The sequence below is a fragment of the Anas platyrhynchos genome, chromosome 10 (assembly GCF_047663525.1).
Source record: "Anas platyrhynchos isolate ZD024472 breed Pekin duck chromosome 10, IASCAAS_PekinDuck_T2T, whole genome shotgun sequence".
Taxonomy (NCBI): Eukaryota; Metazoa; Chordata; class Aves; order Anseriformes; family Anatidae; genus Anas; species Anas platyrhynchos.
The window spans coordinates 771,142-789,776 of record NC_092596.1 but is presented as its reverse complement, the minus strand read 5'-3'; the positions used below and the strand labels follow the sequence as shown (position 1 = coordinate 789,776).

General features: G+C 53.7%; 1 protein-coding gene across 2 annotated transcripts in view; it reads left to right on the top strand.

Annotated features, from left to right (window-relative positions):
- Positions 1–17,582, top strand: part of GAB3 (GRB2 associated binding protein 3) — a 56,763-nt gene extending 39,181 nt beyond the window's left edge. The window contains exons 3-10 of one of the 2 annotated variants that reach the window (XM_027465553.3): positions 2,877–3,093; positions 3,961–4,433; positions 6,915–6,967; positions 7,945–8,200; positions 9,212–9,293; positions 10,753–10,855; positions 12,035–12,148; positions 13,082–17,582. In XM_027465553.3, the coding sequence (XP_027321354.1) occupies positions 2,877–3,093; positions 3,961–4,433; positions 6,915–6,967; positions 7,945–8,200; positions 9,212–9,293; positions 10,753–10,855; positions 12,035–12,148; positions 13,082–13,198 (1,415 nt within the window). In that variant the 3' untranslated portion in view covers positions 13,199–17,582. Of the gene's footprint in view, positions 1–2,876; positions 3,094–3,960; positions 4,434–6,911; positions 6,968–7,944; positions 8,201–9,211; positions 9,294–10,752; positions 10,856–12,034; positions 12,149–13,081 lie in introns of both variants that reach the window. The other variant, XM_027465552.3, reaches the window with a different exon arrangement.
- Positions 17,583–18,635: the final 1,053 nt, after the last annotated feature.

Sequence of the window (18,635 nt, the reverse complement as noted above, 5' to 3'; positions counted from 1 at the left end):
GCACGGCACGTTTCAAATACTGATAAATTGCTTCAGCTTTCTGGGAGCACAGAAATCCCCCAAGAGGTTGGAGGTTTAAACAAATTACTCCTAAAAATTAGCTTAAGAAAAGCCCTATTAAATGCAGCACGCTTTTTTAACGTGAACGCTACCGCTACAAGGCACGGTCCCTGCAATGAATCACTGCAAGGAGGGCACATGCAGAGCAGGAAACCTTACCGAGCTGCTCCGCATTGAGGTGACTCTCACAGCCAATACTACAGTGGGAAATCAGTCACTTACAGTCCTGGCATCTCTCCGAGAATTCACGGTAGCTTTGAGGCCAAACCCCGAACCAGTGAACCCCCGATCTAATGCTCTGTGGGCACAGACGGCGCGGTCGCAGCTCTGCGCCGTGGCTCAGCCCCTGACAGCCACGACGAAGCTGAGCTCCCAGCTGGCTCCTCCTCACCAGAGGCCTCGGGTTCGACGTTTAGGCAGCTCAGAGCTGGCCCCGTCAGGCCAACGTTTTAGTCAACAGGAGGGGCCAGCCGGCCGGTGGAGGGGAAGCGCGAGCTCCAGCAGATGTCAGGAAGCACCTGGGCAGGCGGCAGGCGGGGCGGGCTGGCCACCAGCCACCGGCCACCCTCGCCCCATGGCACTCGGCTGCCACAAGGAACCGTGCCCGTGGCCGTGCTGAAGGCACGGGAGCTGCTGGGGGAGGAAGAGGTTCCCTCTTGGGCTCCCTCTTGGGCTCTTCCAGGTATCGCTCTGCACCCCGTGTAAATGCCTTGCTTCCTCCCCATGCAGCCCCTACTGATCCCCGCCAGTCTCCATCACCCCCCTGTACCTCCACCTTCTCCCCCAGCACGATGGAGCCTGACACCCAGGATGTCACCGCCGTCACCTGAAGCAACCAGTCACCCGTGGTCCCTCCTGGCTGCGGGAGGCTGGACAGGAGCCTTCTGCTCCTGCACTCCATCCACCTCTCCCTCACTTCCCCACAGCTCCAGTCACTCCTGCTCGCACCCATGCTGGGACTTTCTCCCTTCCTGCTCCTTTCTGATGGTTTCTTTGCTGCTTTTAATGCATGTTTTTTTCTTTTTAAACCTTGCTGAGAAGTGGTTTGACGCCCTGGGAGCTCGCTGCAGCCCCCCTGAGGACACCTCTGGCAGCCAGGGCAGCGCACTGGGACGCGGGGAGCCAGGAGCCCCGTTCCTGCAGGAACCCCGCTGTCCCCACAGGGATGCTTCCCCTCGGGGCATCCCCTTTGTGTCCCCGCTGAGCTCCCACAGAGCAGCAGGCCTGCTGGTGGCAGCGCCCGGCCCATGTGTGGGAGTCAGGGGAAGTGTGAGGGCTCCTCCCAGCCCTCCTCGGGAGGAAATCCCTCCCTGCGCTCCTCAAGGCTGCTCTTTCATGTCAGCCTCTGGCAGCATCTCCACCTCCCTGCAGCCCGGTGTGGTAGGGGGGAGCTGCAGGCAGGGACCCCCGCTTTCACCCATTGTGCCATTGCACAAGGACAGTTTTGGAGCTGGGGTCTGTAGCAGGAGGGAGAAGCCGTCTGGTTTTCCAAGACCTACATTGACAGGGAAAGTTGATGGGGCATCCTCCATGGTGAGTCTTCCCGTCAGTGCAGGGCAGAGATTTTGGGGTTAGTACCCACCAAAACAGCTATTTTGCCAGCCGAAGAGCTGTGCTCAGCCTTGCTGGCAAACGGGAGGACAGAGCGGGAGAGGCACCGAACCTATTCTCTGCCTGCTCTCCCTTGAAAATGGCCATGCATAATTCATTCTCCCCAGCTGCCGCCGCAGCACGACTTTAATGCACGCTGATGCGGTTCCCAGCAGAGCTGGCAGGGACGGGGATGGGGGGCCAGGAGCTGGCTCTGGGTAGCCACGTCCACAAAGGCTAAAGAAGGGCAGCCACGGCGAGCGGCAGGGACAGGGATGGTGCAGACCTGCCATGTGTTGTGCAGCCCGCAGCCCTTCCTGATGGGATAATCTGAGGCTAAACCCTGCGAGTAGCAGATGGAGCTCAGGCCTGTTCAGTCTCTGTGCTAGTAATCCACAATGTCATTTATTTTTCTTGTGCACTGTGTTGGTTTTGTTATTTCTTTAAATACGTGGTCAGATGGCGATGTTCACATGCTCGCTGAGGTCTCTGTGGAGTTAGCCTGGTGCATATTTGATCCCCCTCAGCTTGCAAGCCAGCTCTGAGTCCAGGCTCTGCAGGCTGAGCCAGTGCCTGAGCCAGCAGGATGGAAAAGAGAAGTTATTTTTCAGCTGGGAAGGCTTCAGCCGTCAGCCCTGCTTCACGAGCATGAAAGCCTGGAAAAGCTGTTCCCTTCAGATGATCACCGGGGCAAAGAGGGCCGCTGCAGTCCTGCTGCTCCAGGCACCTGCTGAAAATTAAGCAAACGCTTTGCTGAATAAGCTCGAGTTGAAGCACGCGTGCGAGTGCTCTGCAACCTGGGGTTTGCTGCAGTACTGCAAATCCGAGCTATCAGGAGGAAACAGCTGGTAGAGAAGGAAGGAGATGGCTCCCCCTGCTTGAAAGGGGCAAGCCACGGGGTAGGGCGAGGAAGAATTCGGCTTTTTTCCTGCTTCTTTTGGCTCAGAGGGGGAAGGAGCCGGGGGGAAGCCTGCCGGGGCTGATGTGGAGGTGTAGTGTCACCAGAGGGGTGGGTTCCTCGCTGGTGGGGCCCTCCCCATACGCCCCGGGGCTGAGGGGTGACCACGGCAGCCAGCACAGGGCAGGCACTGAGGGCTGGCTCGGCCTGCTGGGGCCCTCGCATCTCACCCTGTGGGACAGGGCCCAGCCTGCACAGCCCTGCTCCCGCGACGCGTCCTCGCCTCGCCCCGCTGTGGCTCAGCTGGGGCCGTCGCTTCTCCCTGCAGGTTCGGTGGAGAGCCTGTCCCACACCACCTCGTCCCCGCAGCCCTCGCCAGCCGCCTCCACCCACGCCTCCCGCATCGCCGACCCCTCCTTCTCGGTCGAGCAGGCCGCTGCCGACGCTTCTGCCACAGAGGAGACCCCCAGCGAGTCGGAGTCGGTCTTCCTCCCCGACTACCTCTTCCTCTCCAACTGCGAGTCGGGCAAGCTCAGCCACACCAGGTAACTCCGGGCTCCACCGCACACCTCGGGCTGCAGCCACCCCGGCGTGCCCCTGGGAAGCTGGGGCAAACTGGTCCTGGAGTCTTGCAGCTCCTGAGCCCGATGGGACCCTCAGAAAGCCATTTCTCAGGGGGCTTTCTGTAGAGGAGGTGAGCGGTCAAGCATCAGCTGTCAGTCCTGGCCCGTGCAGTCTCCCTCCAGGTGCTCTTTCCGCCTGCTGCTGCCCCAGGTGCTCAAAGTGCCTCATGCTCAGCTCGGGGGCCCCTCCATGGCCACAGGGAGGGGACAGATCTGGGCTCAGACTGTGCTTTTTGTCACACGCTGTCACTCGGGAGGAAAGAATGGGTGAAGCCTCAGCAGGACAGTGCTTGTGCTCCTCCCCTTCCTTCTCTGAAAGTCCCCCTGGTTTTTAACTTGGGTTCCTGCAGCACAACAGATGCCTTGCTTGGCGAGCACGCAGCTTTGGGAGCCACTTCTCCACTTGCCTGGTAACCAGACAGGGAAGTAGGGGTTGTAGCAAACGCTGCAGCATGGAGGTTGAAATTTGAGGCGTGGTGGTGCGAGGACTCCTCACGCGGAGGGCTCAGCCTTACAGGGCTGGAAGCCCTGGGCTGGTGAAGGAGCATCGCTGCTGGCCACGCTGCCCTGGGGGTGAGGACAGGGCCTGGACAGTGCCCTGAGGGTGTGCAGGGCCAAGTGCCAGCAGAAAGGAAACCACAAAGCGGTCAGTGGGCATTTTCCAAGCTGGGAGTGCAAAGCGGCCCATGGAGCCGCTCCCAGCAGGTTTTACCCCCCCAGCCCTGCACACTTACCCGGCTGCAGGCAGGAGAAGAGGCAAGCAGCAGCCCTGCTCTCTGCCCCGTGCAGGTGTGACAGCTGGTCCAACTCGGACAGATCCCTGGAGCAGACCTCATCGGATGACGTGTTTGTCGACTCACTGCAGTCCCAGCCCTCGCTGTACCTCGTGCAGCCCTGCGGTGCCGTGCACCAGGACGCGGCCCCGCTGGCAAACCCCGGCACCGTGCCCAGGAGCGCCGACGTGAGCGGGACACCCAGTGACTTTTCCTCCTCCTCTCCACTGCTGGGGACGCCGCTGACGCCAACCTTTCAGACTGAGCAGAGCCAAAGCGCGCTGCCCTACGGCGTGAGCCAGCTGGATGTGCTCTCCAACACGCCCCCCCCGCGGCCCCCCAAGCCCACCCACTTCTTGGACAGGCGAGGGGACGAGGCGGGCGGCAGGGTGCTGCAGAACGGCCACGCGGGGACCTGCCGGGCTCCAGTGGCGCTGGTGCCCAGGAGGATCTCCCTGTCCAGCCTGGACAATGTCAGGAACTGGAAAGGTGAGCGTGTCTCGGAGCTGCTGGCACTGGGAGGGGTGGGAGGGTGCCCACTGCCTGCTCTCCTGCTGTGATGCTTCATGGCAGCCCCAAAATGGTGCGAGCAGGGTTTGGACCTGTCCAAGCAGAGTTTAGACCTGTCTGAGCAGGGTTTGGAGCTGTCCATCACTTGCATTCAGCTCCTGCCCCTCTGTTTCTGAAGGTCAAAGCGTGGGCTTGCCCAGGGGAAGTGCCTTTGTGGCTCCGCACAGAGTCCTCTCAGTAACAGCAGTGTTTCTTTTCTCATGCTTAAAGGACAGGACGCCAGGGAGGTGCTGGGGATGGGATGTAATCCTGGGTGAGCTGGGGACTTGGTGTCCTTCAGCAAATCCCCCTCTGTCCTGGCATTTCCTCCTGGCTAGCCTGAAAACCTGCTGCAGAGGGAGACGGCTGCAAAGCAAGCCCTGCTCCCAGTGGGGGTGCCTTTTTGGTTCTTGAAAACCATCTCAGACCAAATAATGGTTGAAAACCAGGAACATCCAGGTGACAAAATCCAGTGTACACAGCAGATGCGAGTTTTATGTTGTGAAGCCACAGAACAGAGGGAAGCAGCTGGCTGGAAAGCATCAAATATTTTGCGGTGATGTGTCAGTTTTGATGAGGAGACAAGGCAGGGTTGTATGGGTGAGCATCCTTCAGGCCCCTGTAGTCTGAATGGGCTCTCAGTGTCTGGGGCCGTTAGATCTTGCCCTCCGAGCTCAGGCAGCAGAGCAAGGAGAGCTCTGCCCGGGCTGTTTATCAGTCTACAAACAATTCTTGGAAGGTTTCTGCAGAAACACCCATCGGTGGAAATGCTCTTCTTCATTATCAGTTACGCCTGCTTGCTCCCTGAAAAACACTGCTTTTGCTTCCACGTATATGCTGCTCCAGCCCTGCTGGCACGCGTGAGGTGGTTAATGTTTCTCCATCCCAATTTACACCAAAGGGTTCTTAAGAGGATTAAGTGTCCAAATGTCATGTTCTGCTGCTGTGCTGCAAGGTTATCTCTGCCTGACAGGGGGCAGCAATGAATTAATAAGTGCTGCTGCTTTTTTTTTTTTTTCTCTTCCCCCAAGTGCAGCTGAAACTATTTGAAAGGTTAAACTCTGAATTAAAATGTGCTTCACAAAGGACGGTCTGAAAAAGAAACAGGGAGGAAGCAGCTGCAGCTCATGGGCTCCTGCAGTGAGCCCACTTGAGTTTAGTTCTTTTTTTTTTGCCCTTAGCAATGTGTAAAAGCTGCATGGCTGTGAATCGACCTGCTGCAAAGGTAGTATGGGCTGGTAAAGCACCTGTACCCTGGCACCTACCGGTGTGCCTGACTGCTTTTGTGCCAAACGAAGGAACTGTATCCATCGCAGGACGCCTGCCCACCCCGACGCATGTGCACCCGCACCAGCAGCGCTGCTTCCTTCTCCTCCGCGCTGCTGCGCTCAGCCCCGAGCTGCGGTGCAGCAGAGGCATCTCCCCGGCCACAGCAGGGTGCAGGGCTCACCGTGCTCCTACCTGGGGGCCCTGAGAGCACGGAAAAGCACTTTTCGGATCAGAAAGTCATTTTCCAGAAAAGGGTGGTGGTTGTAAGCAGGGGTAGAAATGTCTGTAACCACACACGTCTGTGTGTGTGCCCGTATACGCACCCATATGGTAGGAGTGACAGCACTTCTGTTTTCTCCAATTCCCCCAGTTCCTTCTTCTGCCCTCCTTGAAAACAAACTGTAACAGCCTTCCATTATCCACAGTAAAATCAGACAGAAACATTCCAGCAGCTACCACTGCTGATCTAGGGATTGAATGCCATTTTTCAATTTTTGTAGCCTTTTCCTTCAACAAACAAGTTGACCTACACCAAGAGGAGGCCAACCTGCACAAGGGAACCTTCCCGCTGGCGGTTTGTCCCCCAGCAGCTCAAGCCACGTGCCTTGTGTCAGCATTTCTGGGTGGCAAAGAGAAGAATTTCCCCCCTTCGTTAGGCTTGCTCATGCACCCTTGCTAGAACACCATGTGTTTCCCAGGCACCCTACATCCTAGGCACCCAAATGCTTTCCAAACCGCAAAATAACCTTCCCTACGTCCCTGTGGTGTAATTCCGTATCTGAGAGATGGGAAACAGAGGGACTAGAGCAGACACTGGGTTCAGATGTTAGTCTGCTTGCTTGCTTGCTCTCTGCACCACACCAGTCTTTCCCCCCACCTGCCTGTGAGTATGGGAAGTCTCAGTTACAGCAGGGTTGCACGATCCTGTTCCTTGGCTTCATCACACTTAAAATAGCCGAAATTGCTCTTGAAACACTACCAAGTTGGTTCTGGTCTTGTGTGTCATTGGGTTTCCTCATTTAGGGTACATACCAGGAGTTTGGGAATTGCTGTAACACTCCAGTTTGTTTAGGGCCATGTGCTTTACTCCAGCATTGTTCCACCAGGTTGGACTACCTTGCACATTTTTAATCGCTTTTTTCTGTGCAGCAGACATGGAAGGCAGTTCTTTAAGAAGCCGGGACAAGAGGCTTAGCTTGAATTTGGTGAGTACTCGGCTTGCATAAACTTAAACACTGATGCATGTGGGCTTCAGCAAGTGACTCATTTCACATTCTGGTAGTCAGTCATCTGCTGGACTCAGCAAAAAAAAAATAATTAAAAAGTAGGAAGAAGCAGCCCTTGGCTTCAGACAACTTCTGTGCTGCTTCTCTGTGGCCATGGGTAGAGGGAGGCCACAACATGGAGCCCCTGGTTTTAAAGCAGACAAAGGCAGGCCTGCTGTGAAGGACTCCAGTAACCTCAAGAATGAAGCTGTTGACCACAGGCACCTGAGAAAGCCGCTTCCCTCTTGGGGAAAAAAGAGGTTTAAAGAAGCCTATTTCTTCCTGATCCTGAGAGCTATCTCCTCCTCAGGATATAGGAAAGGCTGTGAGCAAAGCCCCTGTGATTCAGCACTGTGTCAGCCCAAAGCTCCTGGCCCAGCTTGCACAGATGTGGGTTACGTGTGGCACCACCAGGCACCACGCAACCAGCCTGCTGTCTGGCACTGAGCGCTGCTTTCTGTGGGGGAGCTCCTTTGCTGCTTGTATGCAAGCCTTGGTGGTGTGCAGCTTGTGTTCCTCTCCTCTGGAAGCTTGCAGGGTTGGTGATCAACCTTTAGTGGTTATGTTCAGCTATCAGAAGTAACTTGTCTGCCTGTATCTCTGCTCTCTCGGCTTCTACATGTGCAAAAATCCAGTTGTTCTCCTTTCAGAAGTTGTTTGTGTGAAAGGACTTCCTTCATCCTGTAGGTCAGAATTGCTGCTGGGTGAGGCAGACCTACTTCAGTCACGCCTAGGTTTGGTCCTAGTGTCCAGCAGCAAGGCGCTGCGCTCCTCCCAAGCTGGCACGAGCACCCGAACCGAGTGTGTCTCCCGTCCTTGCGTGTCGTGGCAAGGTCCCAGCAGGACCTCCCGAGCCGCTCGGGGCAAGCTGTTTGTTCACCACGGTTTCTTTCTCCTTTCCTCCCTTGCTGCCGAAGCCCTGCCGGTTCTCCCCGCTCTACTCGACAGCCGCGGATGGTGCGGAGGACAGTTACGTGCCCATGCGCCCCAGCACCTCTCCCTCGGCGCCCGGCTCCGACTGCTCACCCGACGGCTACATCCCCATGAGCCCCAGCTCGGCCACCTTCACCTTCCCAGTCGTCAGTACTGAAAAACTCACCAGCCCCTTGCCCGAGCTGCCCTCCGACCTGGAGCCGCCTCCGGTGAACCGAGACCTCAAGCCTCGCAGGAAATGTAAGGCCAGACCTAAAGAGCATCTAGGCTGCGGGTGGCCTTGGCGCGTTTCGAGGCTTTTTTCCTTCTCTAGAAGGGGCTGAATCCCTGTGTAGGAGCCTTGAGGACTGTGGCGTAGTGGGGTGCATCCAGGGGGCTGCTTGCAAGCAGAGGAAAAGTGTCTGTGTGTCTGTGGCCACTTCTGCAGCCACATCAGCGTGGGGCAGGGGTGTGGATCCACTCTGTAGCAAGACAGGAGGCTAACCCTGCATGCTGCTGCCTCCCAGGAACGGGGCATCCAAGCACTCAAATCCTCCACTTGGCATGTGGGCTGTTGGCTAAATCTCTGCTGGGTGGGTGCAGCTGCCTTGGGTTCACCAGGAATTTCCTGCAGATACTGTTACTTTCCATTCCAGCTTCTCATAGCACTTCCAAAATTTGGGTTGATGATATACTGGTCACGAAATATGGCTATGCAGAAAAAAAATTGCCAAAGCCTAGCCTGTGGTAAAGCTGTTTGGGCTACAGAGCCACAGGGTTACTCAGGAATGGGTTGAGGAAATGCTACGTGAAGCAGGGGGAGAAATGCAGAGCACTGCTAGGAAGCAAAGCAAGCTCAGGTCCTTGCTTGGAAGGTTTTGAGAACTGAAAGGAAAACGTGCGGAGGTGCGAGGAGAGACTGCCATGTGTAGGACCTTTGGGTTGAGGAGAGAGCCCAAAGCCTGCCATGACCTGAAGCTGACCTGTCCATTGCAGGCAGCACGGGCTGGGCTGCGCTGAGGTAAGGATCAGGCGTAGATCTTGCAGAGCGTTTGCTCTCCTGGTGCCCGATGTATTTATCCTGCTGGTTCTGAGTAAACGAGGGACTTTGCTTTCCGGCACTGCCTGAAGTGGTCATCTGTTACTGACTCCTATCTCGGCTGTATCAGTTACGTTCTGTGAAATACTCTATTTCTTGCATTTTTCTAATCAGTTCCTGATTTTCTTGAGCCCTGCTTTTTCAAATGTTGTTCCCTTTGTGTCTCCCTGCAGCACGGCCACCTCCTCTGGACCTGAGGAACCTCTCCACAATCCGTGAGCATGCTGCCGTGACCAGGATGTGGACCGTGCCTTAGTAAGTCGCCACGAAACCCACCCTTGCAATCTTTCAAATGTTAACGTTGTGGGATGGAGTTAAAAGTAACTTCTCACATTCCACACGATGCAGCTTCCTGGTGAAGGCCACATACCAGAATTCCCCAGGGCTCCTTCCAGCACCCACCAGGCTTTTGCTGTCTCTAAAAAGCAAGGCTCCCTTTCGAGACTGGCAGCTCCAGTGAGCTGAGCATCACCCGGTGCTGTCAGGAGGGATGTGTTCTGGGTATCTTGCAAATTGGGGTTTGCAGGAAACTCCATCTCTTGTGAAGGTTCCTTTGGGAAAGGCCAGAGCTAGTCTGCTCTGGTGTGGCTGCCGTGATGGCCAAAAGCTTCACATGCCTCAATTTTATTTTTTTTCTGGAGTGATGGCATCATTTTTGTTTCTGAAAACTGAGATAGAAGAGAACTAGTTAAGATCAAGATCTGCCTGACTTGTAGCCTGGGTGCAGGCTTCTGTGCTGCCACGTGGAAACTAAGGTTTGCTCTGCTGGTGTGACCTTGTGGCCCTGGAAGCGAGCTGTGGGGAAAAACAAACGCCTTTGTTCACACAGGCAGTGCGAACGGGTGGTGCTATCGGGCTCCAGCTGCACAGAGATTCAACCTGAGGGAGCTCGAGAGGAGGGGAGGACACAGTGAGATGCTTGGGGGAGAGCTCGGTGGCTGCGGAGCCCTGTCCCAGCCCATCCTTTCCGAAGCAGTTAACCCCATGGGCTGCCTGGGAGGGCGACCCAGCAGCCTGCCTCCCCAGCGCCCTGCCAGAGCGCCGTGGTTAATTAGTGCTGACACAGTGCAGAGTCCTGAAGGATAACGAGCTCAGGGGGGCGTTTGCACATTTCACATTAACAAAACTAAAAAGCAGGCTGCCCGGAACTAATAAAGCAGAAGGAATTACGCCGTTCATGCTGCACCAAGTAGCCGCCCAGTTTCCTAATAACTAACCCCCCTGTGCCAGCCTGCAGTCATTCACTCGTGATGCAGATTTCCTCGAACAAGGGCCGAGCTGCAGCCATCTCCACGGCACAGACAGCCTGTGTTTACACAGGGTTTGGAGCCAGCCAGCTCCTCCGTGTGCCCCTCCAGTAGCTGTTTAATTCGTGTCAGTCCCCATAAAGGGGTGCCCATGTAGCTAGCTGCCCCAGCGGCACTCGTTACCCTAATGAGTGCTGTCTGTGCCCCTCGCTGGAGAATGGCTCCAACGCTTTATGCTTTCTGTCATGCCAGAGATGGCAAACTTTCATAAATCCTCCCCTAAAATAAAAAGACACTTGGAGGAACGTAACACTTTCTGGAACTAAGGAATGTTTTTGGACATCCTCTCCATAAAGGCTGCAGCGTTAGTGCGAGTTTATTCGCCATATGGACTGTGTCAGGCTTTGGCTTCATTTCAGAGCATCTGTAAGATGCTTCCTTAACCTCTCCTGTGTTTTTCTTCATAGCAATCGAATGAGCTTTATCTCACCAGAAAGAGACGGTATTAATTCAGCAAGAATATTTGCCAATTCAGTTTCCGGAGAAGAGGAAGAAAGTTACATTCATATGGTAATCTTCATTTTCACACAGCCATCCTTTGCTTTATTCTGCTCTGTCACATTGATGGAGAATGCAGAAGTTTGTTTTCTAAGAAAAAATGTTGAGGAGGTTTGTCCTTTGCCTTCTGTTTGAACAAAAAATGATGAAATGGTTTTAAACCCAAGACAGTGGGACCGATTTACAGAGAGATAAGGGGAGCCCTTCTTCTGCTCCGCAGAACTCAGCTGTTCACCCACGAATGTTGCTGAGCAGTTCCAAGAGAGCACAGGGATCAGCCATATTTACATGAGAACTCATTAAGGCGAAGGCAACTGAAATCTTTTCACCTTTCAGAAGTGTGCCCTGCAGAAATCTCCTAGGAAATGACAGAAAGCCGTTAGCGCACTTCCTAAAGAAACACACCAAATATTGTGCAGAAACAGAACGCCCATTGCCGGCTCCTATTGCTTCTGCTTTGGCTGGTGGCACTAACCCCACTTCCCATCCCACGAGAGAAGAACATCTGGCTTTGTGGCTTCCTTTTCTTCATTCACTCTCTAGCCATATCTTGCAAAAGACCAGAGCCTCGGTTTCCTTTGAGTTTTAGGTGGAAATTGGCTCAGACCAAGAGATTTGAGACCCGTGTCTGCCGATCTGGCCCCGCAGCAGTGGCCATACAAATGCATTGCGAAACTGACCACAGCCTCCTTAAACAATCGTCCCAAATTTCAACCCACACCGTTCCCAGACCAAAATATGCTTGGTAGGGCAGTTCCAGTTGTAACTGCTCCCTGTTTGACTTTCCGGTCAATTAAAACCTCCCATGTGCTTGTGGTCGCCTTGATTTCCCTGGCACTAGATGTGGACAGACACTACCACGACGGCTCCGCGGGCACCCCTGTGAACCTGAGCCTTCCAGGGGCTGGGGCGAGGAGCTGGGCTCCTGCCTCGGGATCTTGTCCAGATCAGAATGAGATTCAGCAGGGTGTGCTGGTTTTGCCATAACGACCAGGAGAAAAAGGCACTCTCCATTTCCTCGTGGTACGCAGCTGGTCAGCTTTACCCCACTGGTCGTCACCAAAGGCTGTCCCGTGGGTGCTGGCCGGCCTCACTCGTGCTGCCGGGAGAGTCTCCTGCTCCCGGCGCCGTCCTGCTTCTTCCTGGGATGGTGTTTTAAGAGCATTAAAAGTTTCTCTTCTTTCCTGACAGGAACACAGACAGGCAACATCTCCATACAGTGGTGCTTTTCCATGGACAAGGAAATCTAACCTTGATTACTTAGCATTGGATTTTAATTCTGCTTCCCCATCCCCTGTACAGAAGGTATGAGTCCCCTGTGCAAAAAAAACAAACCTCCTCTCTTTGTGTCTGCTGGGAGGAAAAGACCCAGAACCATGCTCTGTTAGGTACCAGTCCTGTTTCCAGTGGCAAGATTAACCCCATAAAAGCAGAATTAGGGTGATGGCAGGGTGTCCTTAGCTTGCCTTGTAGGGCTGCCATTAACTTGAGCTCAGCAGAGGGCAGGAGGCTCCACTGGGACATGCAGCAGAGGGGCCCGTGGGCGAGCTTGTTGGTGCTTGAAGGATCTCGGCATGCTCTTCCATTTTCATAGTCTCCCTTTCCTACTGGTTTTCCCCCCAGTCTCTCTGCAGTAACAAGTTTACAACCCACGATAAATTCATCAGGTAAAACTGTACCATCTCTCATAACACAGCAAGATGTGCACTTTTGTTCTGGCATCTCCAAAAGCATTTTAATTTCTTTAGCAATGCTGAGAAACGGCAAACCCTGTTCCAAAGAGCTTCCAGCCTGCCCAGGCGCTGAGCAGGTACTGCAGCAAAGCCAAGACTATTGTCTGCTGGGGAAGTTTTGTGTCCTATACAGCTTTTTATCCAGTCCTCCTGACGGCAAAAGCCTTGGGACACCAAAGCTTTCTTAAAAGCAAACCATTCTCTGGTTAAATGCAGGCAGGTTATCCCCAGCAGGATGTGACAAGGCAGTGATGCTCTGCAGGGGCAGAAGAGCCAGGGCAGTGTCCTCGCTCGGCAAAGCAAGCGGGGCTGAGCGCCGGGGCGCCGGGTGGGTGGCTGCAGCTCTGGCAGGCTGCAGAGCAATGCTGCTGGCAGCTGGAGTCACTGGGAGCTTCGAGGTGAAGCGAGGCAAGCAGGGAATGAGGGGTAACAGAAAATCAAGGCAGGTTTCGCTCGCCTCCCTTTTCACAGCCTAACTAAATGTGTTGTTTTTTGTCTCTCACAGAAACCATTTCTTTCTGAGGAGCAGAGAGTGGACTACGTGCAGGTGGATGAACAGAAGACTCAAGCTTTACAGAACACTAAGCAGGAATGGACAGACGAGAGGCAATCAAAAGTATAAAGGAAGAAGGTTGGGATCTGGAGGAGTTTTTTTTATTTTTTTTTGCACTGGAACCACAACGTTAATGAAGCAGCTATCACAGAGCTCAAAGGCGGAGCTGTAAGATGCTTACGATCTCCCGAGGAGTGGCATTTTTACCGGAAACCTTTGATTTTGGCTGGAAATAGTATGTCGAATGAGTGGTTCGCTGGTGATTGAAGGAATGCATTACCCTTTTTACTGCCCTTACTGGTAAGCTACATGGTACCATTTTCTGTCATGATTCTGGGACAAGTTGTCCACCTAACCTTAACAAACCCACTACACATCGCATTAATCTAGGTAGCCCTGTCTTCTCCCTCTGTTGTGTAATTCCTAGTTGCTAAAGCTATTTTTTGATGTTCCTACGGACACTGCGGGTGCTCGGGCTGCTTCTGGCAGCAGGCACCTGGCAGGTAGCGGTGACTAATCAACTAAGGGCTAAATACTGAAACAATAAAAAGAACTTTTTATATAGCGCTCAAGCAAAGAGAACTTGGGGAAATAGCTTTTTTCCCCTGGGATTAAAAAGCCTGACTCCGAGCTGCTGCTGTCAGAAGCTCCAAACAGGAGTATGGACCCGGGACCGGGACGCGCGGTTGCTGACCCTCCGGCTGATGGTCATCGTGTGAAGCTTCTGCTCTCTGTTGTGGCTCGTGCTTGTCGCCTCTCTGTCTGATTACTACTGATGTTTTCTTCCTATCTCGAGGAGTGTCCTCAGCACAGCACAGCTGCTCCTCTAGCAGGAGGCTGCTGACACACAGCTCTTGGCCGGCCAAAAAATAGAAAGGGAAGCTGTGAGCCTGTTTCTGCAAGTCTTGGGAGACCTGGCAAAGGATCAAGAATGCTTTCATCCGAGCTGCGAAGAAATGCAATTGGAATTGCTGGTAGCAGTCATCAAACTGATTGTTTCATCAGACCCACCCCAAAAAAAAAAAAAGGAGAATTAGGAAGCGCAGCACGGTCCGCGAGAGGCTGGCGAGCCTGCCAAACGCAAACAACAATGCGCTCGGGCGGCGCGAGGACCTCTGCCTTCAGGAAGCTTATCTACCTTGGGACTTGTTAGGGGCGCTATCTCAGGATCACATATGTGTGTAGTTTATGACATATTTAACTTTGCAAAGCTTGGCTGCGACCTGTGTTTAAGGTGGCGCACAGCCACTCGAGCACGGGCAGCGTGGCCCATGCTGGATCGGCCCTGGCAGGCTCTGCTGCTGCAGGTAGGTCCCGCTGGCCGGCGAGGTGTGATCCAGCCGGCGAGGACAGCCAGCCAGGGCCCTTACGGAAGATTTCCCCTTTGACAGGGCCAAATCACTGGCCTCCCTCGTGTGCCTGTTGTACCGCGATCATCTGACCTCCCCGAAATGCTTGCAGACTGAGCAGAGGCTGTAGGAACATTGCTGCAGACGTCGCTGGCGCTGGAGGTCCCTCCTTGCTCTTCTCCCTTCTGCCTGCATCCCCTTGGCTCTCGCAGGGTGGGAGACGTGGCCAAGTTGCACGGCCTGCTGGCAGGGGCAGCCTTGAGAGCAGAAACACTGTTTTCCTCCTACCTCAAGAGAGCTGAAGTGCTCACAGGCCTCGCCATCTCTTTAGAGCAGATGCGGAGCTGGGAGCTCCGTGGTGAGCACCCTGTAAGAGCGAGGTTCGCCAGCAGCTTGGCTGACTGGGCGCTTGGCCCCATCCCATAAATTGTCCTGGGTTAGAAAACAAGCTGGTTGAAAGCAGGGGGTTGTGCTGGTTATGCTGCAATGAAAGCTGATGCTTGGAAAAGCTGTGAAAATAATCCAAGCTTTTCAGTGTAAATCTGGTGTGAAGTTTAGTTTTTGAACCCCTTTTTTTTTTGGTCCTAAAACTGATGTAGGCGAGCGCTGCGGGTGTAGCCGTGGGAGAGAGGAAGTGGGCTCAGGGTGGGGCTGTGGGGATCCACACCTCTGCAGGGCTGTGCCAGAGAGGGCTGCAGTTAGAAACACATCTGCCTCTGCTCAGAAGAAGTGCCACTGCAAGGTGTGCAAATAACAAATGTCCCTGAAAGCTTTCAGTATGCAGAAAGCTGCATTGTGGAGTTGCATGTCTGGATGAGATGTGTATTGCATCAGGGGACCATCACGCTCAGGAGCCTTGCAAAGCACAGAAAGCATCCGCAAAGGGCGAGCACAATGATGCTGAGCTGCTGCAGAGCCCCAGCCTCCCAGTCAGGCTGCAGGAGCGTGCAAATCAGCTCATGTTTTACCGGAGTGTTTCTTTGCATGCTGTCAGAAAACCTTCTGAAGTGGAAAAATACCAAGCTATCAAGAACAACTGTCACGCTCGTTATTCTAGTTTGTTGTAAAACTATTTAAACTTGGACAGACGCGGCTGCTGGGTCATTCAGAAGTTTAGGAAAGAGCAACTCTTTTGGTTTTATTTTCCTAAAAATATATAAATGTTCAGCTTGGAGGTGGCTGTCCTTAGCTCAGTCTCCCCCTTAAACTTCCGCATGTCTCCTTCCTGCCCCGGAGCTATCTTATCTCCATCGAACACAGCTTACTGGCTTCTAACTTTCACTTCTAAACTAAGACCCAAGTATGGGGTTTTGTTCAGATTTCTCATTTAAGGTCCCACTCCAGGGTCTGTGACATGTATTCCTGTGCAAGTACAATGCACAGAACAGGAGCGAATAAAATGCAGAAGTTTAAAAGCAGAGCAGGCCTCCCAAGATGCTTTTTGTCCCCTCCACATAGCCAAATTGTGCAATACTCCGAAGAGGGTATAGAAAAGGAGGGTGGTGTGAGGATGGCAAAGGCTGACTGCAGAGGTCACCCCCATCGCTAGGGATTTCAGTCTGAAATGGAGCCACCACCTCGCCATGGGCCACCAGTGACGTACCCGCATGCTGCTGTCAGCATCCCTGCAACCTGCGGGCAGGAGGAGAGATGCTGCAGTGCTCAGTAAATTCTGCTCGCTGGCCAAAGAGGAAAGAAAAACTGTGAGAGCACCTGAAAACTGAAAGAGCTTTTGACAGCGCCGTGTCTGAAAATGTAGTTGAGGCAGAATGCCAGGCACACCTCTGGAGGCCTCCTCTGTTTGCTGCAGGGCTGTTGTTTCGTTATTTGTTTGTATTTCGTAAAAATATCAGGGGAGTCGGTGCAGAGGGAGGCTCTGCGCCTTTATGAGCGTGGCATGGCCAGCAGCCCCTTGTGAAGCTCCTGTCTCCTGGGGAGCTGGCTTTGCCCTGCTGGGACCTGTAGTGCCTTCTCCAGCTCCGCTGGGGGTTCTTGGTCAAAGCGCAGAAGCGTTAACCACGCAGAGTGGGCTTTGTGTAATTAGCAGCGGCGCCGCGCGGGGATTGCAGGTGCAGCTGGACTGCGTGACGAGGCGGAGGGCAAATGGACGGCGCTGGTGCTGTGGCTGCTGTGCGAGCCCCGCAAGGAGGCCGTGGGGCCCAGCTGGCTCCTGCAGCGCTGGCAGCGTGGGGTGCTGGCCCGGCACGGCACAGGCGGGAGGAGGTCGGGGCCGGTACGGGCCTCTGCTGCCAAATCATCTGCGGCCAGCGGGTGCAAGAACACCTGCTGGAAGTAAATCTGATGGAATAGAAAGGGATTAAACTGCTCTGGACTTCGTGCCCAAGGAGAGCAGGATTTAAGTGCTTGCTGGGGGTTGCGCTCGGTCCCGAGGTCTTCACTCGATTTGAGGTTACCACAGCCGCCTCCTGCAGTCCTCTGGTGATCATGCAAAGTGTAGCAGGATCCAGGACTCTTGCTTTTTGGACTAAACTGTATTTTCCATTTATAACTCCTTTATTACAGGAGACAGCATTAAATACCTTACCGTCAGATAGGAACAATTTACCTGAGAAATGCCAACAGCCATTTAACTCGAGCCAGGTGGTTGCTACCTGCTCGCTTTTGCCCAGGGTAGTGCCCGCTCTCCGCGCCGCTGATTACGTCCTGGATGTACATTTGGGAGTTGCATTGACTTTCAGTGAGTCAGTGGTTGAGGAATTCAAAGACCATCAGATGCTGTGATGAGAATGAAGCACAGGGCAATGCCTTTCCTTTGTTCCCCTGTTCCGCGAGAATTGCTCAGGTTTGAAAAAAAAAAAAAAAAAAAGCCACCAAAATAGCAGACTTTGCCATTTCAAAGCCAGAATATTTTTTGTTCAAATAAGAATAAACTTTTTGTGTTGTGCAAATGAAGCATTATACTTGTTTTTGTATTTGTAAATCTGTGGGGAAGCATTAAACAGTCATCTCTGTTATGAAGGAGTAAGTCACTGATAGAGCGGAGGGGCTCTCCCTTCCCGTCGTTTCATTGTAATGTTGGTTGTATATATTTGCACATTAAACTGTGTATCTTTTTTTTTTCTAATAAATTAATATAAAACGTAGCAGTGCTCTTTATTTATTTTTATTAGCAAAGGGAAACTCCCACATCTTTCATTTCGTGCTTCCTCCATTTTCCAGCCATTTCTAGGCTGTGACTTGTTGATAGAAATTATCTGAATGTAAATTCAAACCAATCTGCACCCGATGTCACACACCCGTGTCTCAGGAGATCATCTGCAGGCGCCTTGAGGAACAAGCAACGATGAAGCTGTGGCTACATCCTCCCTGGGATGTGGGTGAGTGGCTCCTGCTGCAGCCCGGGAGGAAGGGGCTGTGCTTTTGCTGCCCAAAGAAGGAGCCTCCAAACGCCGCTTTGCTCAGGAAATGCTCTGGGTTTGGATACAAAGACTGGTCACTGTTTCATCTGATCCTTTAACTGTCCTGTGCTGAGGAGCTTGGATGCTGTCAGTGCAATTTCCCCACTGAGCAGGTGAGGTGGGATCCTCCCAGCACATGGGTCTTGGGATTTCATGAACAGAGCAAGGCCATGGGAGCAGAGCTGCTAACAAGCGAGGTATTTGGGATGCCGTTTACATATAGCTTTGGGCACATTTACCTTCTGGGGGCTTCATGGTCCTGGTGGGACCCCCGCCCCTCTGTGGGCACCTCCTAGCTCAGGGGCACCCTGAGCAGCTTGGACAGGGGCAGCCCAGCCTTGGGAGTGTGCCTGCTGAGCCCGAAATCACACTCGGGGGCTGCAGATAATGGGACTGCAATGAGGTTACGGAAGGCTCAGGAAGCTCTCGGGCTTCTTGTGCCTCTGTACAAAGCACTTCAGGGATTTTTCAGGTGTGCTTGGAGGGGCAGGGTCTTGCCCAGGCCCAGTGCCTGCAGCAAAAATCTTCTGGGTGTGTTGGGTCATAGCCCTGTCCTTCTGCCCCCAGTTAACGTGGGCTGCCTGCTGCGTTTTGATGGGTTTTAAGATCTGCATTTCCCCCAGATGCCATCCAGAGCTCCTCTCCTGGTTGTTTTGGGCAGCCAGGGACTTGGCTGTACTGGTTACACGCTGATAGCCTTGGGTGGCAGCAGCAGCACCTCCAGCGCCTGGCAAGGAG